The sequence below is a fragment of the Mizuhopecten yessoensis genome, unplaced genomic scaffold, assembly GCF_002113885.1.
Source record: "Mizuhopecten yessoensis strain PY_sf001 unplaced genomic scaffold, ASM211388v2 scaffold7513, whole genome shotgun sequence".
NCBI lineage: Eukaryota > Metazoa > Mollusca > Bivalvia > Pectinida > Pectinidae > Mizuhopecten > Mizuhopecten yessoensis.
Window position 1 is genome coordinate 400,998 of NW_018407085.1, and position 26,737 is coordinate 427,734.

At 35.4% G+C, this 26,737-nt stretch overlaps 2 protein-coding genes across 7 annotated transcripts in view; one reads left to right on the top strand and one right to left on the bottom strand.

Annotated features, from left to right (window-relative positions):
• The window catches only part of LOC110453808 (glucokinase regulatory protein-like), a 25,540-nt gene extending 8,029 nt beyond the window's left edge, over positions 1–17,511 (top strand). For 4 of the 6 annotated variants that reach the window (XM_021502968.1, XM_021502970.1, XM_021502973.1 and 1 more), the window contains exons 2-20: positions 1,316–1,406; positions 1,561–1,622; positions 2,060–2,128; positions 2,685–2,753; positions 4,070–4,143; positions 5,662–5,728; positions 6,006–6,154; positions 6,568–6,608; positions 6,839–6,903; positions 7,242–7,354; positions 7,609–7,707; positions 8,049–8,146; positions 9,464–9,540; positions 10,546–10,636; positions 12,047–12,129; positions 12,789–12,994; positions 14,554–14,593; positions 15,775–15,909; positions 16,706–17,511. In XM_021502968.1, coding sequence (XP_021358643.1) covers positions 1,340–1,406; positions 1,561–1,622; positions 2,060–2,128; positions 2,685–2,753; positions 4,070–4,143; positions 5,662–5,728; positions 6,006–6,154; positions 6,568–6,608; positions 6,839–6,903; positions 7,242–7,354; positions 7,609–7,707; positions 8,049–8,146; positions 9,464–9,540; positions 10,546–10,636; positions 12,047–12,129; positions 12,789–12,994; positions 14,554–14,593; positions 15,775–15,909; positions 16,706–16,834 — 1,734 coding nt within the window. In that variant the 5' untranslated portion in view covers positions 1,316–1,339 and the 3' untranslated portion in view covers positions 16,835–17,511. Of the gene's footprint in view, positions 1–159; positions 329–834; positions 909–1,315; positions 1,407–1,560; positions 1,623–2,059; positions 2,129–2,684; positions 2,754–4,069; positions 4,144–5,661; positions 5,729–6,005; positions 6,155–6,567; positions 6,609–6,838; positions 6,904–7,241; positions 7,355–7,608; positions 7,708–8,048; positions 8,147–9,463; positions 9,541–10,545; positions 10,637–12,046; positions 12,130–12,788; positions 12,995–14,553; positions 14,594–15,774; positions 15,910–16,705 lie in introns of those variants that run through there. The other 2 variants (XM_021502971.1, XM_021502972.1) reach the window with 2 other exon arrangements.
• Positions 17,512–17,599: 88 nt separating this feature from the next.
• Positions 17,600–26,549, bottom strand: LOC110453815 (apolipophorins-like). Its single transcript, XM_021502983.1, has 6 exons — positions 26,108–26,549; positions 25,746–25,860; positions 25,192–25,423; positions 23,013–23,181; positions 20,654–20,830; positions 17,600–19,524 (listed from the first exon to the last, which is right to left on the bottom strand). Exons 1-6 carry the CDS (start codon positions 26,510–26,512, stop codon positions 19,387–19,389), a joined length of 1,236 nt encoding a protein of 411 aa, XP_021358658.1. The 5' UTR covers positions 26,513–26,549; the 3' UTR covers positions 17,600–19,386.
• Between the last annotated feature and the right edge of the window lie 188 nt (positions 26,550–26,737).

The window sequence follows — 26,737 nt, forward strand, 5'->3', positions numbered from 1 at the left end:
GGCTATGCTCGGGGGCAATGCACAACGTCATTAATAAAGTTTGTCACACGCTTACCATTACTGATTTAAACCATAACTATATAAAAAAAAAAAAAGCATGTGAAGACAGGAAGTGACCTTGAGAACATATTTTTAAGAGGATGACCTTGGGGTCTGTTCAGTGTGAATTCCCAATGTTATTATGTCCCCCGTTATCTTATCAGACAGGCGCTAGGTTATACCACAGCGTGTGTGTACTTCCTCAAAAGTCCCCTGTTACACGAGAGGCGGGGATTCCGGGGTACTTAGGAAGGTCCCCAGCTGTCACTCTAGAGGCGGGGAAACTGGGGGTAAGTCTAGTGCCTAGCACAGCGTATTTTACTTCGTTTACTTAAAATGGTCCCCTGTCACACTATAGTGGCGGAGAGACTGGGTTATGTCCAGTGCCTGGCACAGCGTATTACCTAAGGTCGTACCCTGTAATAGTAGAGGTGTGGCCTCTAACATTAGTCTAATGCTATACGAGAAAACACGAACATGTATAGGATATAGTATCGTAGGACAATATCTAGACGATGATATTTCGTATAAAAATGTTCATTGGCAAATGACGTTTTCATCATCGTTAAATTTGACGGATAAGACGTTTTCATCATCGTTCCTGTGATGAATAGAAAGATTCCTTTAGTTTAATATAACGAGACTTTCAATGTCTTCCGTTTTCTTTCCTTCTTCATGCGAAGTCGAGTTACAGCCCATTTCTGTGATATACAAGAATATATTCCTAGTGTATGTGTGTACAAACGACTCCTGTGCGTATATGGATACTGAAAGTTTACATTAGAACACGTGATCCGGTGATTGTGTGTCCTAGCTAGCTTGTACGTGTTAGTAGGCACGTTAAACGACGATAAGAGCGACACGTTGGGGTAAATATCCCAACAACCAGTTTATGTGTACAAGTTTCTTTATAAGTGAACATCACGCTAAAACGTATAATGAACACTAATATCTGTACTTATGATTCCATTACTAAACAGCATCGCCATATATAACAGTTATTTCAGTGTGAATGGCAGATCTTAATCTAGTGTTATAGCTACCGTAACATATGCATCAGATATTTTTTTAAACGCACTCCGAGATATATAAGATGTTAAATGAATTCTTGTCACGAACGGCATGACTCTATTCACTGCATAGCCCGGTAGCCATGCATGTGTTAAAAGGTTACAACAGATAATATGCAAATTATTCGCCATACACATTGTGACTGGACAGGCACTTGCCTCATTGACGTCATGTATGCTCATAGTGTGTTTGTGTGTACTTTCAGCATAGCTTTTGTCTGTGATCCAACATGGCCACGCCTATAACGGAAGCAGCCAATCCTATTACACGTAACATCGACGTGGCCACACCTACAGGTATTTTATATGTACTATATCATTTTTTTTTTAATATTTATTAAACATCCTCGTTCTTATTAATCAGACATGGAACTATAAAGGATTAACGGATGGATCACATATAAAAAGACCACCATTTATATTTTATAAATTGAAGAATTTTTTTTTGCAGAAATGTTGGGTCTACTCCAGAAGTGTGACTCTGAAATATTCCAGGGCTGGCAAGACTACCAGGTGATTTAAAAAAATAAATATTTACCAAAGATTTCTTAATGCAATTTCTTCATTTAAAGTTAACCCCATATTGTGTAAAACAATATAAAATATAACGTATATTCATACCAAATATGTAATATATACAGTGTACAAGCATTCGAATTGAACAAAATACACATTTATTCAATCTAAACCAACTATAATATGCAAAATATATATTTATTGTATTTTAGAGCAAAAACTACTGAATATATTATGCATAAATTTGAACTGAATAGAATCAACAACATATATAGAACATAAATAAAATACACAGCATTACTGATTCAAACTCGTGAATTAAATGAAACGTTTTAACATACAGGGTTCTAAAATGTTTTAATGTGTATATGTATTCATTTGTTTTTCCACATCACAATATGTTATTTCATACTATTTACATACTAATTATCTAGGGTCTGTACCATCCTGCTACTTCGCATACGATTGAACAGATATCACAGGAAGTGAAGTCAATACTGCAGGTGAGCTCGAATCTTTCCGACCCGTTTACGGATAGTGCCGACGGTTCCCGATTGGGATAATACCAAAAGTATAAAACTTGGCATTTTTTAATGGAAGAATACTGAAGATGTTTTAGAATATCATTGTATTGTCTTCATATTTAATGAAAGACAAGATTAAAAGTTCGTTTGCAATATTCGGTCAGATTACAGACTACTGTCACGTGATCATTTAAATCACATTAAAAGGTCCCTCTGCAAGGTTTGGATACGCTAGGAAAGAATCAAAATGTACTTTACCACTAAATGATCAAACGAGGCGACCTATGTGTATACCACTGCAGAAGTAGTGCTGTCTTTTGTGTCTTTTTGTTTCAAACACCTGAACTTGTTACAAACTTTTTTGCTTTTCGATAGTGTCTCCTTTGGCACCCCATGTGACAAGGTTTAGTGTAATCCTCTAGTTTGTAATGTGACCTTACTTTAAATCTTCCGAATACATTTAATCCAAAATTTAAATAAAGAAAAAGACACACTCCTATAACATAACCATGACCCACTTCTGTACTTTGACCAGACCCCGGACACAGGACTAGTCATCTTTAGTGGGTGTGGCACCTCAGGCAGACTGGCCTTCGTCACCGCCGTAAGTATTCATCATCGTGACTTGTGTAATCAGTCTGGTGGTCTCGTTATCCAAGGTTAAAAAACATCTTAACCATATTGCACTGCTTAACCCTTCTTGTCGCCAATTAGTCACTGAGAAATTACAATACGTAGTCATACAACAGTGTTCCATTATCTTTCAAGTACTTTCAATTAGTAATCACAAAATGTTGCCTCTTTGTCATCAAGGGTTTTTAATGAGATCTAAAAGTAATCGAGTCACTTCATTTAGATACATTTCAAAATAAGATATATTTTATCTTTATCATCGTGAAGTTCCGAGAAGTAGGTTCAGAATATTCCTCTTCATTATGGAGAAAATGACTCATAGCATTGTTTCTTCATCAATGGACGACTTATATTTAGTGCCTACAGAATGTCGTCCCTATATCATGGATGACGTTTAATGATAAGTCTCAAACAGTGACCACACAATATTGGCAATATTCAGTCTTACACCAGTCAATTTTTGTACAACATTTCATACTACTTATCATAGATAAGCAACAGTACGTATTTACTGAATGTCATGATTTCTTTTTCCACAGAAAATATTCGGTCGGGTTTGAATTAAACATATTTAATGGCCACAAATTACAATAATAAATAGGATTAGGTACAAATTACTGCAACATTAATTCCCCCCATTCCCAAAACAAACCACAGTGAAACACATATTAATTAGGTCATAAGTAATTTTGTCACTTAGATAAAATCTATTGCTGGATTGGAGTAAGTTGTGCACATTTCTAAAAATCATAGTCGTGTCTAAGTATGTCTTAGATAATATGTGTATCTATAATGTCGAGATTTAGAAAGAAGAAAAGCGCCTCGTTTGACTATAAGATGGACTTTCAGTGAACGCAGTCAATGCATTCTCACAAGAGTTAACGTACTTGCATATGGTGGGTTCTTTTTACAAGATTGACTTCAAATCTTTTAGGGAAATGTTTTGGTGACGCAAGTTCGTATGTATTGTATTAATATGTTTTTTCTATTGCCGAATCCCTAATGGTTAATGTTATCAGTTTTAATCTGGAAGAATAGCTTTGTTGAATGTTTACAAAGAAGGTGAACACCTAGAGGTGAGATCAAGTTTACAGTCGCAGAGTCGAAGATAAAAATCCATACGACTTAGTACGTTTACACAAATTATTTGCTCTTCATTTTGTGTTTGTTATTTTTTTACCAATTTCTCACGGATGACCTCCATAAAGCATTCAAGATATTTCAATCATGTAGACAAAGAGCAGTTTCATGATGTGTTTACAGAATATTGTCTACTTCCTGTTGCAGAGAACGTTTAATCGGAGACAAGAGAAGGATGGAAAGCCTCCCTGCTTCAAGTATCTGATAGCTGGGCACGACAAGTACGTCACACACAATAACCGAGAAACCTGTCGTGAATTCCCATACACTGTTCTTAACTCGTTCACTGTTTCCAACGTTTGTATTGAATATTTCTTCGTCAAAACGTATAATCAGAAAAAGGAGACAATAATCAAATATGTTATCTGAAATATATTTCTTCTCTTTTGTTTCCTGATTGCTTCACTGTTTCTACCGTATATCTTTTGAACACAATGATGTTTTCTTTTGTCGTTATTCGTTCCTAAAAGGCATTACAAGGAAATATATAAATGTATACCTTATCGACCCTAGATCGTTCTCCTTTTAAGTGACTGTTAAATCATTTGCGAATCACAGTGCACATTTGCAATACGAATTTAAACAAATGGCACAGTCTAACACGTTTGGTAATCACTTTTTGCACTACAATCTAACCACTCTTGCTTATCCGGTTTTAACTTTGGTTCATCTTGTCAAAGTCTAAACATTCTGCTGTGTTCAATCTATGTTTTGCGTCAAGGAGAATTCTCACGTCGTAATTAAATTAGATAGAAAAGATAAGAACTAAATTAACGTATAGTGTGACAGTTATATGCCCCTATAAAATCGAGCGTTTACAATGCTCAAACAAAACACCTCAAGTGAGGTCCTCATAACAGAGCTTCCAGAATACATAACACATAGCACAGTTATATTCAACAACACAATAACAAACGCAAAATGCATCAATACAGCTGGCAAGTTGGGAGATGACTCACCTAGACAAATGTACCCTATTACATTTTCACCGAAACGCACACATATCATACGTCGAGACAAACAACCGGATCACAAATTGGAATTGGTAAACTCGAAACAACCTACTTATGTATAGGACAAACAGGATTACATCAAACGCGAAAATATTGTAAAACAACTGCCTTCTTAAAATGCAATTAAATAAATCTCGCATCAAAAAGGACGCATAGAAGGCCATTGTAAGACCATTATTAGAACACTGCTCTTCATACTACGATCAACATTACAAAAAAAACATAACCGAAATAGAAAAAGGACAGAGAAGAGCATTTTGTTACCTCGACAATAAATATTGCAACACAAGCTTTGGCACAGACATACTATTCAATGGCCAGCCCCGAACACATGCAGAAAAAAAGAAAAGAAACAAAACACGCCTCATAGTTCCCGTACAACATAATACCCAGACATATGACAATAAACATAAATTTTCTCATTCCCAAAGAACCAAGAACACGGAAACAACATTATTTACGGACAGATCTACCCACAAACAAAATCCCATTTTCTCCATAACACCTAAATGGAATCTCTTCCCTAATTCTTTTAACTAAAGCACAACACAAATAACTGATGTTTTATCGCGTTTAAGATTCTTTATGATAGAGATGATGTGACCTAGCTCAGGCCCGCCTATTGAAGTCCGTACGATATATTGTCAATGAGTATTCATATTTGTTATATACATTATGTTGTGCCTTTAATAAATTAATAAATATTTGAAAAAATCTCATTGACAGGGCATTGTTTACCTCTCAGGAGGCTCCAGAGGACGATCCGGCCATCGGCATACATATGCTCCGAGAGGTAAGTCACAATAGTCTCAATAGACAAAGGTAACTTGCTACCTAATCTCAACAGGGAAACTATAGGTTTTTTTTCTGTTTCCGTATGTTATCAGAGAAGCAAATCTGCATGTAGATATCTGTATATGAGTATATTTACATAAAGAATCGATAGAAGATGAACACTGATTTCCTTCTTATGCTTGAAGAAAGACATTAACCAATAAACTGACATCATCAGAAAGTTGACATTAATAACTAGCAATACTATAAATTCTGGGTCACATGTTTACATCCAGGCATGTGTTGGGAAAACCAAGGTGCTATATATAGGGATCACGTGCGGCCTATCGGCGCCGTACGTGGCGGGACAACTTCACTACTGTATGCAGAATCCGGACTACATCACACCTGTCCTAGTGGGGTTCAACCCCGTCAGTCTAGCCAGGTAAGTACTAACTACCTAGTAGTACATCTTTAAAATAGGCATGTAAGTATATTGTAGTTACCTAGCGGTACATCTCTTTAAATATGCGTGTAGATAGTGGCCCATCAGTTTAGCCAGGTAGGCACCTTAACAAGAGGATGTTGAATCAAAATTCAGATTAATCCATTATCATCTTAGCATGATTGATTGTTTAATCGTCCTATCAACTGCTAAGCTCATTTAAGGACGCGCCTCCATGTGTGTTATGTATGTGTGCATGCGTGTACGTGTGCTGGTGACAGGATGTGTTGGTGTATTTGTCTCCTTATGATAGCACAGGAATTGCGTAAAGATATTTTTTAAGGTGATTTATTTGTAAAGGCATTTTAATTGTAATTTTTTTTTTTTTTAATCATTTTTCTATATTTGACCAGGAACATAGAGATTGAGAACTGGAATCGGACCTTCTCAAACGGTACAGTAGCTTCATATTGACACTAACATAGGCTAGATAAACAAAACATTTGTTTTAAGTGTGAAACATTTTAACACAGCGAGACCGTATTTAAACTATCATATCTCGAGGTAATCGTGTTGTTTTCTATATTTTTACTTCAAAATTAAGATAACGAAACAAATATTCAAACCTGGAATTGCAGTGTGATGAAACTTCTTTATACGATGAGGAGTAAATTATCATTGCAGTAGCCTATCAGCTTCAGGAAGTTGCGAAGACAGGGAAAGGCTTTATTCTCAATCCTGTGATAGGGGTGAGTAGTTGATGAAATAGCAAATCCTAAAACTGGGCATGAAACTGAATCCAGATTAATTTAATCTTATTGAATTAAATGGTTTATTTACTTTATATTTTCGTAAAGACTTAAAGACTAAGACAACGTTTTAGTGTATTGTATATTTACATTTAAGACAACGTTTTAGTGTATTGTATATTTACATTTAAGACAACGTTTTAGTGTATTGTATGTTTACATTTAAGACAATGTTTTAGTGTTGTGTATATTTACATTTAAGACAACGTTTTAGTGTATTGTATATGTAGACTTGTGACAACTCTTCTGTGTTCTATACTTTATATCTATATTTACAGCCGGAACCGATCACTGGATCTAGTCGTATGAAATCCGGTTCCACCACAAAGATTCTACTAGAAGCTATACTAGTAGCTGCCTACGACAGCCTCGCCAACCCATCTCATGCATGGTAAAATACTACGAACAAATTATTTCTCAAAGAAATACTCACCCCCAACCCCCGATACTACTCGTTTGAAGTTCAAATATATAATGGCCACATGCACTATAATACATGTATTTATAATTCAACGTCATGTAAATATATTTTGTTGTTGAGATAGCATGTAACTGATAGTTGTGTTTTTATAAACAGTGTTATGTATCATTGCGTAAATATATTAATGTCTCGGTACAAATAAATCTTATTGATACTTCCGTTAGGGACACGCATGCGCACCTGGAGACGTATCGAATGACATGTGATCACGTTTACAGTCAAAGCGAGGCTGTGGCGGGTCTTATACAACTCGCTGGAAATAGGTACGGTAATTAAATTTGTTATGTTATTTTTTCATGATATGCCATTTCAACAAACCGCTATTTCTAACTCGATTGATCGAGACGATGTGTAGGGAATGAATAAAGCAAGCTGTGTCGAAATCAACAATTATCAAATAATCCAAATGAAACATCAACTCATAGGACACTTAAGTAAATGTTGAAGATGTAGGATGTTCATTACGATTAAGTATGTGCAATGTCTTCTTTCTGATGTGATTTTTTGATTTATATAATATAATCATGCTTACGATACTCAAGATAATGTCCTTACAAGAATGTCACCTTAAACGACGTAAACCGTGTTACATAATATCTTATAGCCTGAACGCGGGAGGCAGTGTCCACTACCTCGGATGGGACGGAATAGGAGTAATGGCATTAATTGACGCTTCAGAGTGTCCTCCTACATATGGTGCTAGTAAGTTATGGTTATTACGTCAAGGTGTCCCTACATTAGGTGCTAGTAAGTTATGATTATTACGTCAATGTGACAGTACATATTGTGCTAGCAGGTTATGATTATTGCGTCAAGGTGCCCTTCATAAGGTGCTAGAAAGTTATGATTATAACGTCAATGTGCCCCTACATCTTGTGCTAAGTAATGAGTATCACGTCAGTATCCCCTTGCACACTGTTTAAATGATGATCAATGTTATTATTTTTTTTTGTCATTCCATGCTGGTGTCCTATTTGAAATATCTTCTTCTAGTAAATATATGTGATTTTATAAATCGTCATGTTTTCTTACTTAATACAAGACCAATTAAATGAAGGCAACGATATGCCTGTATAACCCTTTAATTTACACTGAGAAACCAATTTTATGAACCACCTGAATTGGGTTTGTCCTACAAAGTGTTTAGCTATAAACATTACAGACTCTCCTTCACTAGCTTCTTATCTTGGCTTCTAATCTTGATAAATTTACCAACATTTTATAAAGTCGTTACCTAATGCTGTGACAATTTGTGTTGCCTCCTGTCATTTACATAGGATGTCGCTTCATGTTACGATAACGTTTTTCTTCAATTTGAAAATATTATTCTACTTATCTTAGAGACAAAAGGCATTAGGAAAAAGGCAAAGCCTATGATCACCCTCTCCTTACAAAAGATAATCAGTGTACACAAATTATTGTTTAGTAATGATATTTAACATAGCCATATACATAAATAATGTGTATGACGTTATTTATGTTATTGACTATCAATTATAACACTTATTCGTAAACAAAGTTACCGTAAATATCAGTCAACCACTCAACTCACAAACAAGTGGTCAGCACAGACAAATTGTCATCGACTCAAACTGTTCCGTGCAGGTACCACTCCAAACAGTGTTAAAATAAGATGGTCCAGATCTGTTGCAATATTTATACAAACCAGTAATAATCTAATGCAAATATATAGAAACTCTAATGTATCACTGAACTATCCTCAGAATATTAATTATCATGTTAACATCTGGTCTTTGACATCCATACGGAAGAAAACCTGTATATATTCGGAAGAATTGTCAAACCAGAGTAGAAATAGAGCTTAGGAAAGATAATTTGCCTTTGGTTACAATAGGGATAACATTAAAATAGACCTTAGGAAAGATTAACATTGGCTACCCTGTATACAGTTACGAACTAGATCAGACGACACTACAGTAGATCCTGAAAAAATGAGCTGTTGGAAAAACTGTACGCTATACAACAGTATATCCTAATCCTTTGCCTTTGTCTGTACAGCCCTTGATGATATACGAGGATTTGTTGAAGAAGGATATTCACTACTGTCAAACAATGCAGGAGATATAGGGCATTTGGTGAGTTATTTAATTGTAGTCACACATATTTTTTATACTTTCATTTATTTTTGTTTGATGTTTGTTCCATGTTCTAATTTAAAGAACTATTCTTAAATGTATCTGATACATATATTCAGTTTTAATTAACCTATCCGTTTTGCATTCCACCATTCTTCGTTGCAACACTACACGATATTCTCTTGGTAGCACAGTAACACAAAATAGGATTCATATACAAATTGAAGCTGGATATTTAGTTCTGGGTACGTAGGTGAAATAAACTAAACATGTGAAATATTTATATGAACTACAACCTCAGTGGATATTTTCTAAACTTATTAAAAAAAACATGTCCGCCCATTTGTATGCTAGTTACTTAATACCTCGACGACTACAATTGTTTTGTAAGTCGTAAAATAATAAGCATACAAAATATACTTGTCAAGGGCGATCTAATTCTGGAATATAACCGGGACCTGTCATATGTCATTGAGATTATTCAACTAATAGTTCTTATGAAATTATATAAATGCATGATTTGCAAATCCTTTCAAAACATAATAGATGGCTCGCTACTGTTTGTGACTATAAATTAAAAAAAAAGTTTTATGTTTTAAAAGTTGACCAGAAAATAATAACATGGATTTAAATTCGTTGTAGGTGACTCACAAGTGTTTTTGAGGTACGCGATTTATTTTCGTTGGAAGTGTCAGTATATTAGTGTTCTTTTGGTAGTTATTTGTTTGTTATGAGGTAGGAGGATAGGTTTATGTGTTTTCCCTTGTTTAATCTGTTAATATTTCGTTGTAGGTGATAAAGGCGTTTTACTTGTATGATCAATTCCTGAGCGATTTGTTGAAGCTGTGATTTTAGCGATTTTATTCACGTTTTGATAAACAAAGTAAAATAAAAAGCCCAGCTCCTCGTCAATGTATACGGGCAGTTACGCTATTATGACTAATTGTTATCCTTTAAGACTTTTCTTCAGTGACAAGTTGTATAACTTTACTTTTGATTTTACAGGGAAAACATTTTAAAATTTCCTTACAGACGTTTGAATCCGATATATTGCCGGATTTAACAGAATCTGATCTCGTCATTTTGTGTCATAGTGGTAAGTAAACCACACACTCACATTTGGATTGGTAATATACATGTATTATCATTAGGGTCAGGTGAGCTTATGGCATGGTGCGGCGTCTGTCGTCCGTCCGTCGTCCGGCGTCAACTTTTTACTTTAAACAACTTCTATTCAGTAACGAAAAGACCTAGGGTGATGATATTTGGTCAGAAGCATGCTTGGATGAAGGGCTACCAAGTTTGTTTAAATAAATGACCTTCATCAATTGTCAAGGTCACAGGGGTCAAATATGTTAAAATCTTTAAACAACTTCTTCTGAATAATCGAGAGGCCTAGGGTGATGATATTTCGCCAGTAACATGCTGGGATGAAGGGCTACCAAGTTTGTTCAAATATATGACCTCGATTCATATTCAAGGTCAAAGGTGTCAAATATGTTTAAAACCTTTAAACAACTTCTTCTGAATAACCGAGACGCCTAGGGTGATGGTATTTGGCCAGTAACATGCTGGGATGAAGGGCTACTAAGTTTGTTCAAATAGATGACCTTGATTCATATTCAAGGTCTCAGATGTCAAATATGTTTAAAACCTTTAAACAATTTTTTTCTGAATAACCGAGAAGCCTAGGGTGATGATATTTGGCCAGTAACATGCTGGGATGAAGGGCTACCAAGTATGTTCAAATAAATGACCTTCATTGTTTAAATAAATTACCTTGATTTATATTCAAGGTCACAGGGGTCAAATATGTATAAAACCTTTAAACAACTTCTTCTGAATTACCAAGAGGCCTAGGAAAATGATATTTGGCTAATAACATTCTGGAATGAAGGGCTACCAAGTTTGTTCAAATGAATGACCTTGAATCATATTCAAGGTCACAGGGGTCAAATATGTTGAAAACATTTAAACATCTTCTGAATAACTGAGAGGCCTAGGGTGATGATATTTGGCCAGTAACATGCTGGGATAAAGGGCTACTAAGTTTGTTTAAATAAATGACCTTCACCATATTAAAGGTCACAGTGGTCAATATATGTTTAAATCTTTAAATGATTTTTTCTGTATAACCAAAAAGTCCGGGGTAATGATATTTTGCTAGAAGCATGCTGGGTTGGAAGACTATAAATTCTGTTCAACCTAATGTCCTTGTTCGGCATTCAAGGTCACGGTTGTCATATGTTTAAATATTCTAATAGGTTCTGAAACACTGATATTCTGCCTGTAGTTGCATTTTAGTCCACTTTTAAGATAACAAGTGTGAAATTAATACCAGGTGAGCGATTCAGCCCCATTGGGCCTCTTGTTTTTTCACTTACAGTGAAATATTCTCAGATAAACTTCATATTGATTACTCGTTGAAATCCTTTCTTCTATAGGTTTTTGCTGTAAACTATCAAATGTTAGCATTATTTCTTTACTCTTATATTGACACTTGTAGGAGGAGCTGTACACCTTGCACCCAAACTATGGAAAAGTAAATGCAAAAAGGGCATTATCACGTTTGATGCTGATTTCAAATCGGTAAGGATATACGACATATTCTCGTACGTATTATAAATAAGATTGCCAAGTATTTTCTCGATCTCGTTCAGTTTGGATGGAAGCTATGACGTCACAATGAAAATTATGTCGTTTGCTTTTATGACGTCACTTTATATAAACAAATTCTTGAAACTTCAAAAATAGTACAAGATCAATACTTTTCGTTTAACAATATATGTTCAGATATGCGAACAATATTCAGATACCTGTTGATGATTGCTGCCGACCAATCAAAATCTACACAATAAAACCACATATCGGCTAACAATTCAATCGGTATTAGTAACAGCATACATTGTATAGCCCCCTTCGACTGTAATAGATGGGTTTTGATCAGTAACATGTAATTTGTTTATTTTGTCAAATATCTGAGACATTTTGTTATACTGTATACCAGCAAATATTTGCCGCAGTTCAGCTTTCGCCTTTTTCGCCCCTAGTACAATAATGAGAACAAATTTACCACGAAGTTGAAAACATGTACGCTACATACTATACATACTAATGATACGGGCGAAATTATTTCTGAGCGAAAATGGATTCTTCCATGAATAAAAGGCGAAAATTTGACTGGGCGAACGTTTCCCTGTATACACTAGTTTGATTAACCATTTACTGATCGTTTTTGTTATTACTAGAATGTGTATGACCAGTTCGACAAGTCTGTGACCTTGACCTTGCCCGCAGATGATATCAAGTCATCAGTAGGAGACGGGATTTGGGACCAGTGGCAACAACTATATCAGGAGATAGCAACAAAGTGGGTCTGTAACGCAGTCACTACAGGGGCGCACGTGCTTAAGGGCAAGGTTTTTCAAAACATCATGGTGGACCTCAAAGTCAGGTAAAAGCTCCTGCTGTAACAAAGTATAACGTTTTTGCTATGAACGTTTATAAAACGATGAAATTGATACTGTTGGTATATTTGTTTTACTAGTGAACAATGTAGTAATGCAGTTAAGATGACCAAACAACCATGTCTTTTCCTTCTTTCCTTTTTCTTAATTATGTTGTAGCCTTATCGGTCATTCAAGTATCGGTGATTTCAGTCTTGTTTAAGAAAACGCGTTTGGAAAGGTTTATTTGCCCGAGATCAACAAATATGGAGAATCGATTCATTTGTAAGGCTTCAGATAATAATTCGAATAGATATAGGTTGGAAAATAAGAATGTCAAAAACAATGCCGCAGTTTCGTATCCAGACATCTACATACACTGTGATATTAATGATAACCTCAATACCATACTCTTTCGCCCATATGATGACTAATAGAATCTTTCACCCCCGAGGGGGAAGATTCTTATGTTGCCAAACACGAGGCTTTGCCGAATGTTTGGCAACTTAAGAATCTTTCCCCAAGGGTTGAGATTCCTCTATCTTACCCACAAAGGGGTGAATGATTCTTTTTCTCTTATCCTGTTCTCCCAATGTGTATCATGGACACAATGTAATGATAATGTTACAAGCTAAATTCAGGGTTGACGTGACGTTGACGGATTGTTGACTTGACGTCATTGTTTTGTTGAAGTAACGTCATACCATTGTTATGAATAGGGTTATCACCCCGTCTCAACCATAGGGCGAGACGAGGAAATCTCACACCGGTAAAAGTGCGGATACACCTGTCCAGGGTAATAGAAAATAATTTCCCGATCGTGAACTAGACAAATCCTAATTACGGAGCCTGTCCGGGGTATCAGGATTACAAGAATAGGTACGTCCAGTTGACCAATAATCTATGAGAAATCTATGTTCCTCCCGGAGTAGTTTTAATCCACGCTGAAGAAATAAAAAAAATCGTCCAATATATGATTTCTATTTATTTTATCAGTTTTTACCCTTGATAAGAGATTTATCACTGTCTCACAGCCCGGTGGTGACCTTACTGTCCTGGAATTTACGGGAGACAAAATGAAAATTGTCACGTGCTTTGAAGGAAACTATTTCTCTTCGGGACGAGGAAAGACATAAGACTAAGCTACAAAGTGTGTGTTTGGACACACATGTATTCCGATTTCCAATTGTCACTTTTACATATTCATGAGGTCGAAATTACCATCAGACTAGAGATTTTTGATTACTAACGTAATGCTGGGTTATATACAAAATTGTCGATCTATTCGTGAAGCCTTTCGTATGTGCCTGACGTTGACGCGTAAAACACCAGTCATCTCGAAAAGCATCCCCCAAAAAGAATGTATTCAAGCAACAACACCTTCTGCTTACCAAGTGAACTAAGTTGTGTGTATATTCATTTAGCAGAAACTATCTGAATTAAACTGAACAGCAAGCATTTCCGACTGACCTATTGTATGTACAAAATGACTTCGTGACCTTGATAATACTTGTAATTAATCATATTTCATAATTAATCATATTTCATTTTTTTCTTTTTTTTTTAGTAATAACAAATTGTTCCACCGGGCTGTTGGAATTATACAGGTAATTTTAGGCCTACATTATGTTGTAAAAATACCTAAAACAACCCTTATGTAACCAAACCTTTACATTACAAGTTTACTGAAACATGCGAACTAGACTGTGAGGACTCAACAGCTGCCAATAAAATATGAAATGTTATGCAGAATTGACAATTTGTCAGATTAAGATGAGTCTTTCGTATATAGATACATTTCAAACGCATTCTCCAGTGCAAGGTTAGTACATAAAACTCATTTGTATGACGCCATGATTTGATGTCCCTACCAGAACCTGTGAAACTTGCACCCATTCCTCGTTAATATAACAAAGAGTAATGTAATGAAACAAGATTTGCAAAAATAGTATGTACATAAACAAAAAACTAGTGTGGTTGACCTTTACCAACAAAACTTATAACCTAGATCCAATTTTCAAATAATATTTTTCCCAATATTTATTATTGCCTCAATACTACCATAAAATAATGTATTTTTGTCTCAAGTAATTGTTTTCATAATATTCAGTTGAAATTTGCCTAAATTTGGGAAATGTTGAAGTTATCTTATAGTTTTCTCCCTAGAAACCATAGCGCACATTCTTGAACCAGCTATTTCATCTAAAAAGTGTCAAGTTTTCAATGGATTGTGGGGCGAAAACCTTGCGTACTCTTTTTGTATTTGCAACCATCATTGTAACAAAGTTCCGTTAAAGATGAAATCCATTGTAAAATGAAACGTATGTTCGTACTCTGAAATAACTTATTTTCGTTATATCTACATGTTATGAAATTAAAATCGCTATTTTGTTGTGACATGATTCCTTGTTAAAGTTTAACACTTTTTTTCTTTGATGTGTAAACAATTATACTGATTAACTGATAAAACCGGGCTCTTCACCTAAATACCTCTTAACTATATCAAATTATCTTTATGAACTCTATGTCTAGCAAGCATGGTAAACGTGTGGTAAATGACTTACTTATAAAATCACGAAACAAATATTTATCAAAAATGTCTTAGTCAAGTATACTTATAAATTGTACATTGCACTCCTCCGATACAGTTGTAATTTCGCCTCCTTCGGATTTTACTGGTTACAGCACGCCGTAAAACATATGGATTAATTGTCAATTGATTAACGGTATCTGCGAAATCCCCCTTGAATAAAGGACTTAGAGCGTTATACTGTTTGTTTTGTAACAGAGGTTTAGTTCGCTGTGTGAGGAGGCCGCTACGGCTGTACTACTAAAGTCTGTTTATCAGACGGATGTCCCCACGCAGACACAGCTGTCATTGTCTACCTCGTCTCATATAGAGCGCGCCACGGCCATGGAAAAGGTTGGTTGTATTTTCATAAAATGGTGCTCGCATTTAAGAAATAAACAATATTACTTCTTAAAGTCGCACATATTTTTTAATTACCGCATGGTCTTGCTATAATTGAACAAACGCTTGAAGTGATAAATGGAGCGAAATATCTGTTATTATACATGAAACATGTCAGTCGAATACACTAGAACTTTTTTTTGTCGTGATACATGACCATTCAAATGCTTCATGCGCTTGTAACTTGCAAGTATACCTATGTCGTTCTCTTATGAAGAGTCTGTGAGGTTGTATTAACCGTTTAGAAAGAGGACTGTGAATGAATCTGTGACATTTTGCATTAATACAAATTATTTATTAATACTTTATACATAATACAATGTTGTTTTCGAAGTATTATGTGAAGCATTGTCAAAAGAGAAAGCGAGTGTCAGTTTAATTTGATGGAAGTGCTCTAGATCACTTTTAGAGTGATGGGTATACCAGTTAAGTGGCCTTTTACGATAACCNAAAAAGAGAAAACGAGTGTCAGTTTAATCTGATAGAAGTGCTCTAGATCATATTTAGAGTGATGGGTATACCAGTTTAGTGGCCTTTTACAATAACTATTTCCCCTAACATTCAGGGGCGAATTGGTAGATGGTTAAAGTCAACACACTAGGGGTAATGTAGAATCAAATTTGAGAAAAAGGAAATATCTAGACTCTGACGGTCTGTATCCTTTCTCACACCTGCTGTATAGTTTTTGGCTTTTTACTGTTCCCAGCTGGTGATGTTATGTTTCATGTAGATTTGTTTTGTCACCTAGGGTGTCCCGTGTGCACTGCTGACCGCCATCACCAAGTGTTCAATAGCAGAGGCGTTACTGCTCATAGACAAGCAACCAGTCATCCGGACAGCTATATCCGACTCCATGAAAAACTTTAAATCCTCTTAGTACTATATTATCGCTAACTGGTCATTAGTGACTGCTCAGTTTCATTTGCTAGATGAAATCAAACAATGGAACCATATAAAACGTACGTCTATCAGGAAGCCGTTTCTATAACAATACTTTAGCGCAAATGTATTGTAAATCTCTTTTTTTCTTTCTTTTTTTTAATGAGTAGAAAATACAGCATTTCTTTGACCAAAACAGTCGCAAATGTAACATCACGATCGGATTCATCCTGAAACTCCAAGGGTTCCACTTGATATACCTATTTTTCCTGCACCCAGAACTAATTCCTGGTAAAATCGCGACCCCTTTCGGATGATACAATTAGACTAGTACGATGTCTTCGATTAAAATCAATGAAATCGCGCGCAAGCGTAATGATAAATTCTACAGGCTTTAGAATTTGTCAAATTGCAGGTATCTGCCTAACGATTGGTCAGGGTTTTATACCTGAAACTAATCAAATAGCTTTCTGCTAACGTTTGTTATTGCCATGACATATCATCGGGATGTAGAGAAGTTGTATGTAACTATAGCGAAATTCTTGGACTTCGAGGATTACCTCATCGTGGCACTTTTGAATTGAAACACTAGTTTATACAACATCTTGAATAGATGCATACAGAACAACATTACCAATCTAAGACAGTTGTACAGGTCATTTATATATAACAAGAATTTCACCTGATGTTTTTTTTTATTAATACATAAAAAATGGCTATATAAGTACATCGTTATATTTCGCTTGCCTTTGTCGAAATTTATAATAAGTAACCACTCTGTAAGTTCCCATGCACCCAGATACCTTCCATACAGTGGCCTTTTATCCAAACACAATCTTAGTTACCATATTTAATCAAACTTAAAGAAAATGATTATCTACATTTAAAAAATAATGTACCTATTGAGGATAGGATATTTTCAAAAGGCTGATGTACTCTCTCAATGAATATCATTATGAAACAATTACAACTAGTGACAACACATTAAACAAAGAAGAGATGACAACATTATTAACTAAAATAGGTAGACTACCAGTACGTAACGCGACATTGTATTGTTGTTATCACTACCTCATCTCAAGTCAATCACTTGCCAATGCTAAAATTATGGTATATTATTATGACACTTAATTTGAATATTGTTACTATATTGACATGCGGGTACCACTGTGTCGTTACGCAGTAACTAATGTATACCGGGACAATTTCGCCTTTAAATGGGATAATCCATTTTCGCGCAACGTTCACTTCGCCCTTGAAATGTTATTACTATGTATAATTCGCACTCAGTGTAACTGCAACATCAATTTCACGGTATGCAGTATTATCTTTCACGCTATATTTCATACAGTACGTTCTCCTTTACCACACACTTAGTATACAGCTTTATGTAATTCGCTCCTAAACATTATGTTATACGGAAAGTCATATCATCATTTAATATTCATACCATGAATATAAAGGATAGCCAAAGAGTAAGGAGCGATTGCGATCTATTTGGTGTGCGTTTACTTTCACTATAATTTCGAACGTTTGACCGACGAGTTCTTAATTAATAACTATTATTTTTCCTTATTAAATATAAGGTTTATCCAGTTATAGCAATCATACCCTTCCTTATCAAAAATGTGCCAAACACATATGATATTTATCCACCACAATTTGTATTCAGAAATTGTACTTTTCTTTATCAAAAATATATAAACCATTCGTTATTCAATACACATTATTTTGTTATTACTTATTTATTTATAATTTTAAAAACATAGCAAATACGTAATTATCTATCATACATATCACTGCATTTGGTTGTATACGGGCATTATGCAACAAAATTAAAAGAAATATGAAATACACTACATTAGTTGTAATTTGTAAATCACATATATACAAATGTATGTCATGTAAATATTTTTACTAACATTTAACCACCATAACATGATTCCTTCAGTGATATGAACGACTTCACTTCATTACCTGATGATGTTCAAATCGTGCCAACGATTTCGAAGATCTAAATGATATTTCCATTGCTTTGTAATTTAATGTTTAACGAAACGACAATTTCGAATTTTTGAAAAGTACTTCGGAGAAATGTTTTGTTTGATCTTTAAATGCAGAGTTCTACAGACATTTACACCACGAATACAATTATCAGGGAAGATAATTCATCTGAAAGCGAAAAGTTACTCTGTATATGAATTACTTGTAGGAAGAAATAGACTGTACTGGGATTATAAATGCGTTAGATTAACACGATAACATGCCACCACGAGTGTGTGTAGGGATGGGGGAGGGGGGCATTTTTCATTCGGTCAAACTCTTGAGATATGCTCCTATAATAACTAGACTCCAAATTATCGTTAGTATTACATATAATGTAATGTATTCATATTTTTTTTAATTCCGTCTTTTTGGGTTTATCTTAGTGATCATTTTCAAATGTGTGTTAACAGATGCTGTTAGCGTTTTAAAAGAGAACATAAATGACGATTAAATTGCAGACTCGCAAATCGGCTGCGACCTAAACCGACGAGTTACACCGTCATGTCAGCAGAAGTTATTTAGCTTGATTTGTTTTTTGATGTGCCTGACGATATGTCGCAATCTCTTTTCGCGACGTTCGGTGACCGAGTCAGCATTGAAGACCGCTCCCTTAGTAGCTACCACTAGCTGTACAAGGCTTCCCTGTAAACAAATTTACTTTATCAATATTTTATAAATTGAAATATTCGTGGTGTGGTAATATTAACTAATCTTGCGAAATAATCATTTTCACTAAAAGATATGAGTGCTACCAAAGCTGTACGATTTTGTGAGCAAGCATTTCCATATGTTCATACCCTGGCGATGTTGAGAAATGAGTATCTTCCTTTCTCATTACAAAAGAAAACTCGTGTTGAAATAGGAAATTGTCGTAGTTTATGCCAGGACAACTTTCAACATAGGCCATTGACTAAACATGTAAACTGCTGTTAAAGTAATGTTTAACTTCATTTAAACTTACTTGTATTTTATATGTATTTGTTAGGCGCAGCGGATTCATGTGTCTTCCGTTTGTGTTCAAATGAAATTGTTTAACAGTGAAATTGTTCAATGATTACATAATTCTTACATTTTAAATTCAATTGTGATATGTTGATACGAGAATTGAGTAGTTATCACTAAGTGGAATTCGAATTGAGCAGAATTGCAGACACAAAGAAAATTGCAAACTGTCGCCATGCTAATAACTATTTTGTTCTGTTTTGATATTCTTAGAAGTTATTTAAAACTACTCTCATAGATTACGATTATTCCGCTTCCATTGATTTCAGAAAGAAAAAAAGTCTACAAAATATTGCCTTTGTTATTAATGTACCCCGGGGTATAGTACATGGTATTCTTTAATGGCATTATTTCGTTGTCTATATGTCCCCTATTACTAACAGTAACATAGGCTATTTGATTGTTGTGTAATGCAAATCATTTTAAACGCATTTTATTTCCCAATATGGTCAAAGGAGTTGAAGTGTTAATGTTCCATTCAGAATCGTAGATCCCATAGTAGAATAACAATGTCTCTTTTCCTCTTAAAACCACATTTCCTGCGACGATTTACCTCGACATTTGTTACAGCGCCGACAATCATTTTGATGATTTGTCATGTTAATAATAAAGATAAGGCTAAACTTAATTTGTGTGCATTAATTAGTAAATGAATGCATCTTTAATATACTAATTAAATGAGTTTATATAATGAAGTATAGCCTGACATAAAAACATAAATTTCAAATATTCGATGCTATAAAATAGGATGCGCTTGTTTGGATCTTACCTCCGGAAGGGGCATTATGCGATACGTCGACAACCAATTCCTGTATATGACCGAACCGTCCCAGTTTATGCCATTGACTTTGTTAGAGGCATCCACGGTCTTGTAATCCCCAAACGAATTGACTATTATATTCAAATTCTCATATTTTGTTCTTACATCATCAGTAATATTTGGATTCTGAAACGAAAATTAAAATGACAAATCACATATGCGATGATCACCGATGCAAATAAAACATATAAGGAATATTCTGTTCTTTTTAAAGTATAATAGACAGAAAAAAGGGTTGGATTGAAAATCTTTTACATAAACCACCAGGAACGAGCCTGTCCTAGTTTTATTTATAGTTGTGTAACCACACAACGCATCAAAATAGCGTTCGCACACCGTCCGCATATGGTGCGCACAACTGTGCAATTAACAATCGTTCTCCCCGTTGTGCGCCTCTCTTCACACAAATGTGCGATAAGGTACAATAGGTGGTATTACGGAATGAAAAAATCCGCAATGCTCTTATGCAATAAAGTACACTGCATATATTTATTTTTTCATCATAACATTTAAGATTATTTCACCTGGCCTATGTCTGGCACAAAGAGCTGATATGTTATACTGTTTGACCGTAATGAAAAAACATTAGGTATTTTTTAATTACAGTCGTTTTGCTCTATAGTTCCCTTTCACGATGATTTCCAAACCTCGACGAGGTACTTTAGTGCCGAGGTTGAGGAACACTACGGTGAAGGTCCCGTAAAAAATAAGTGGTTATGTTTACTTGTATATTGGACCGCGTCTGTAAATGTTATAATTTTACATGTGTCGATTTTGGGTCGCTAAAAATACCCCGAAAAGACCATTTCTAAATTGAAGAAATTACAAAAAGAAAGATATAAGCTTATAAAGGTAGCTAAAATATAGGAACATAATTATAAATAACTTTTACATGTTTAAGCCCGAAACCGTATACATTGTTAAGCCATTCCTCAATTTACACCAACTACGATTGTTACCGCACAACGTTCGTCCATCGTGCGCACAAATGTGCATCGCACGCACACCGCACATCGCGTAACATTGTGTAATCCCGCAACTGTACTACTCTGTAATATATTTGCATTTCAAGTGTGTAGACTGTAAATAAGTAGGGGTAACCATCTTTGATTTCCTGATAAGCACTAGAAGTAAACCACTTATTGGGATCCTCATAAGGAAAATTGTACCAAGTTTGAATACAATAACATCAGCCCTTTTTGAGAAGACGGAAAATCTCAGCCAATCAGAGGCCAGGGTAACCATTTTTAATTTCATGATCGACACTGATAGTAAGAACACTTGTCGATTAGTGCAGTCATTCTTGAGAAGAAATTGAAAGTGTCTTGGCCAATCAGACGTAAGGATGGAAATTTTGGGGATCTCATAAGGAACACATTTTTACCAAGATTGAAGTCATTCGCCTCAGTCGTTCTTTAGAAGTTGAAAATCTCTCAGCAAATCAGACTTACAGTGTATGGTTGCCATCCTGGATCTCAGATCGGCATGAAAAGTAAAAAGACTTGTTTCTGACCCCATGAGGAACATTTGTACCTTGTTTGGAATCTAGCAGTGCAACTGTTTATGAGAATAAGTTGAAAATGTCTCAACGAATCAGAGACCAAAGCGGCCATTTTAAATTTTTAAACACAATGCTCTAAAGGTAGTGCACAGAAGAGACCTGTTCCGATAAGTACAATCATCGGCGATGCTAGATGGATGCCTTAATGGTCAACATAGAAGGAGAATAAAGGAGCGACTGATGCTGAACTATTATCATTATGTAATTGAGACTTTTATAAACAGTATATTCCAATAGAATTCCTCAAATCGAGCTTTTAATCGACTGCTAAACGACTAATACAGCAAAATGAAAATTACGATAGTTGAACTGACAGCATCAGGGGAAATATTTGGAGAGGAATGGTTAAAATACATCAAAAGATCTGAGTAGGTCAATGGAGGATTACGCACATTAAACAACTCCGTTTGAAATTCATCAATGCGTGCTTTCGAAAATAATTATGACGCCACAAAATTATCAGATTTTTTTTTAACAGGAGAGACTACTGTAATTTAAAATATCTTAATACTACCTTGCCATTTGCCAACATGTAACCTACAAATCAAATCAGAAAAAGAAACCTCATTGCCAAGAGGTCGTAAACATGGTTTTGATTTCATTTTTTTATCTATTCATAATGCAATATTGTGATTGCTAAATGTAACGTATGGTTGATACATTGATAATTTTCTATCATACATGGAATTTAGGATTAGTTGACATCCTGATTGTATACGCGTATATGTGTGTGCCGTGCTCACTTACCTCTCTGGATAATACGATGACCACTCTCTGAGTGTTCATCCGGTAAGGATAACTTGCGGCCATATCCAATGCGTCATTCATTGTAACAAAATTTGGAAACCGCTTCCACGCTCCTCTCCATGCGGAATTAGTCGCAACAACATCCAACGTATCCAAAGATACCATGTACCTTTAACATATGTTATAAATTCATCTTAAATACCCATATAGTAACTATAACAAAATTATGTAATACTTTATATAAATAACATTAAGTATCGATTGTAATTATGTACGCACGTTTTGTCATAGACTGCTGGGTTTATGTACTTTTCATGGTTCTTGTTTTTTAACATGACAAAAATTGAATAAAGCGGAAGCAGACGTAGTGTTTCCACCTTGTATGATATATTTAATGCAGGACAAAGACGGTACGAAAAGAAAGAAACAACAGAAACATCTAATTGAATGATAAAGTCATCATAGACACCACAAATCTTTGGCGTAGCAATGTGCTCCGAAACGACAAGCGTGTTTTTTTAACATAGTGATAAGGTATTTTATCATGGCAGAAAATATCTGAGTAAATCAATGGAGGATAACGCACATTAAACAACTTTGTGAACCATATATTCTTCTTTGTGTGGTGAAAAAATCTGTTTAAGTTGAGGAAAGACCTTGACAGACCTTCATAACGGAGATTTGAATTGCACATATCTACCATGTAGGAGACAATGACAAATCCACTTATAAAAAGAAGGCAGTGAATATGCACATAAATTAACAAACAAAGGGTGGAATTTTCATGACGTCTTTGCAAAGAGCCTAAAATGCAGACGTGGAGAGGTGCGTTTTGATATCCCTCTTAAATTTGTCCAGGGTATTTGACTTTCTAATAGCAGATGGGTGGCTATTCCACAACGTGGCCGAAACCCTCCAAAAGCACAGTACGAGATTTTGGGACACACAACAATGATTCTAACTCCGACCGCAGTGATCGTGACGGCTGATATAGGGTAACATGCTCATGTAGGTACTGGGGAACTTTTCCATTCAGTGCCTTGTAAGTGTACACCAAAATTGTGTACTGCGACCTGTATCGTACAGGTAACCAGTGCAATGAAGATATCACAGATGTGATGTGCTCTCTCTTTCGAGTACGAGTAACCAGCCGTGCTGTAGTGTTCTGGACCCTTTGCAGACGACTAGTTAGTTTGTCAGATATACCACAGAGCAGGGCGTTTCCATAATCCAAGCTGCGACAATCTCAATAGTTCTGGCACCGACCTTGAGCTGGAGAGCCATTGTTTGCTGACACTTTGGGGAAAAGACGATTAGTTCCGTCTGTTCCTGATTAAGCTTTAGCATGTTGGCGTTCATCCAGGTACTGATATCTGTCAGGCAAGCTTCCAGATTATCTGAAATTGTATCCCAGCTGTCCTGTGGTGTGATGACCATGTAAATTTGTTTGTCATCAGCATTGCAATGATAGCGAAGGCTAAGGCGACAACAAATCCCTCTAATCGGTTTGGAGTAATTTAAGGCCTACTTCGTTTGAGAGCAGCATATCTGTCTTGTAGTGGATAAAGGCATCGAAAAACTATCCTATAGGAGTGAAGTTGATTATCATACATTGTAGACAGAGATATAGACAAATCAACCTCGTTCGGGAAATCTATTAAACATTTTAGAGGTTATTTTTCATTGAACTTTCCAGTTGGCGTATGAATACATCAACATATTATCAACCTGGTTACTTTGTTATTCTGCGGAGCACGGGAAGTAATTATATTAATAAATTGTTTTCTGTTTGTTAGGGTTTTTTTGTCAGAAGTTTTCAATTGGATTAAAAAACTAATTTACACCTTAATATGTTTTTCCGTTGTAATCAATGCATACAAGTTATTCATCTTACCAGAATGATGTCTCACAGTGAGCGATGACGTCATTAACTTCGATACGTTCCGTGGAGTTAGACTTGCACAAGACCGATAATTTAGAAATGATCAAAGCATATAAATATTACACTGAATGTGAATATAAGGATAGCATCTCGTTTTTTGAGATTTATAGGGTATAAACCCGCAGTTCATAATATTTGTCTCAAGACCCATTGAGGTTTATACCCCATAAACCTCAACAAAACAGGATTCAATCCTTTAATATGCAGGATATATCTGCCTTGTTTTGTCATACTTACCTTGTGGAGACCGTCGGGTCTAGTGCATCAAACATTTGTGTATCTCCTCCGTACCCGATAATTCCCAATTGTACGTTACGTATATTATACTTTACAATGTTCAGTAAAGTCTCCACATGGGCCTCAATGTCAGTTCGTAAGGACTCCAAAACATCAGATACGACCAACACGACATCTACTGGCCGCCGACTGCCCTCATCGTTTTCTCGTTTAGTGTCTTTGATACAGTTAACTGAAATATAAAAGTTGCACCTTGTTCCATCTTTCTTTAGCAGAATCGTGTCTGCAATTATCCATCTCTTATCAAAACAAACGTTCAGTTTGTAAAATTTACCAGATATCGTATGACAAACATACTGTTAAGTATTTAAGAATGAACAGTCTTCTATAAATATACATACGAAATCTCATCAATAAACTTGGCCACAATAATATTCATATACTATCACCACTTAAGTATATGTAATAATTTACATAATACATATTTATCTTTTAAAGAAGCTTTACCAAATATTATTTCTTAGACTTATATATTAATTTTACATAAATGTTACCAGCTATTGAGTCATAATTGAATCTCAAATGGCAGACATATTCGTATGCACGGATGTGTTTGCAAGCGTCAAATGCAACAAGACCGCAGCTTCTGGCTTCGGACAGACAGTTCTCCTGGTAAAGACAATCACAGCAATTATGTTAACAACGATAAAGTTATTCTTATTTTATTGATGCAAATTGTGTCATTCCAGATCGATTTTATTTATATATAGTTACAGAAATAGCTATCTCTTCTGAAAGTTACTTTTGTTATTCGTTTTTGTTTTGTTTTTTGTTTTCATTTTTCTTATAGTCCCATTTATTTTCTTTTTCACGAATTAAATAGAAAAATGCTACACGGAACTAGAGCTAAACTTACCAAGAACTGCCGGTGTGATATGGTAGAATGACATGTAGACTGTATTGCCCTCTTAAACTGTCTATTGCATTCATCAGCCATTTCTGCACTACATAGTGTCTGTGCGTTGGCCGGAGGATGAGGATATAGTGATTCGTCTACCCTTGCGTGATGCTTGGACTCTGGAGAAATGCACCGAGGCGGACCGCCGACAGCGTAGCTCTGGATGAAGGTGTTGACAACAGAGGTGATATATTTACTGGGAAGCTGAAAGTCCGACCCGGGTTCTCCGTCGTTTGTGCCCAATAACCCCCAAGAGTTAGAAAAATGGTTTTCCATCAGATCGATACGGCACACGTCGCGTCGGTAATAGCACGAGATCTGCACGCCATATGTTGTATTCAGAATCACATCGTCACGTTCCATAAACACGTGAATGCGTTTCCATTTACGTCCAAACGGCAACCATCTAAACACAAATTTACATTAGCTACAATATTAATGTTTTAAAAAGTGCATACATTATAGCTACGTCAATTTCTCCTTAAAAACATGTGATTTAAGTAGATATGCTGCTCGAATGTAAGATACAAAGGTAGATTTTATATACTAAACGATGCATTTTGTCCAAGGTATCTTTTTCATTGCTGA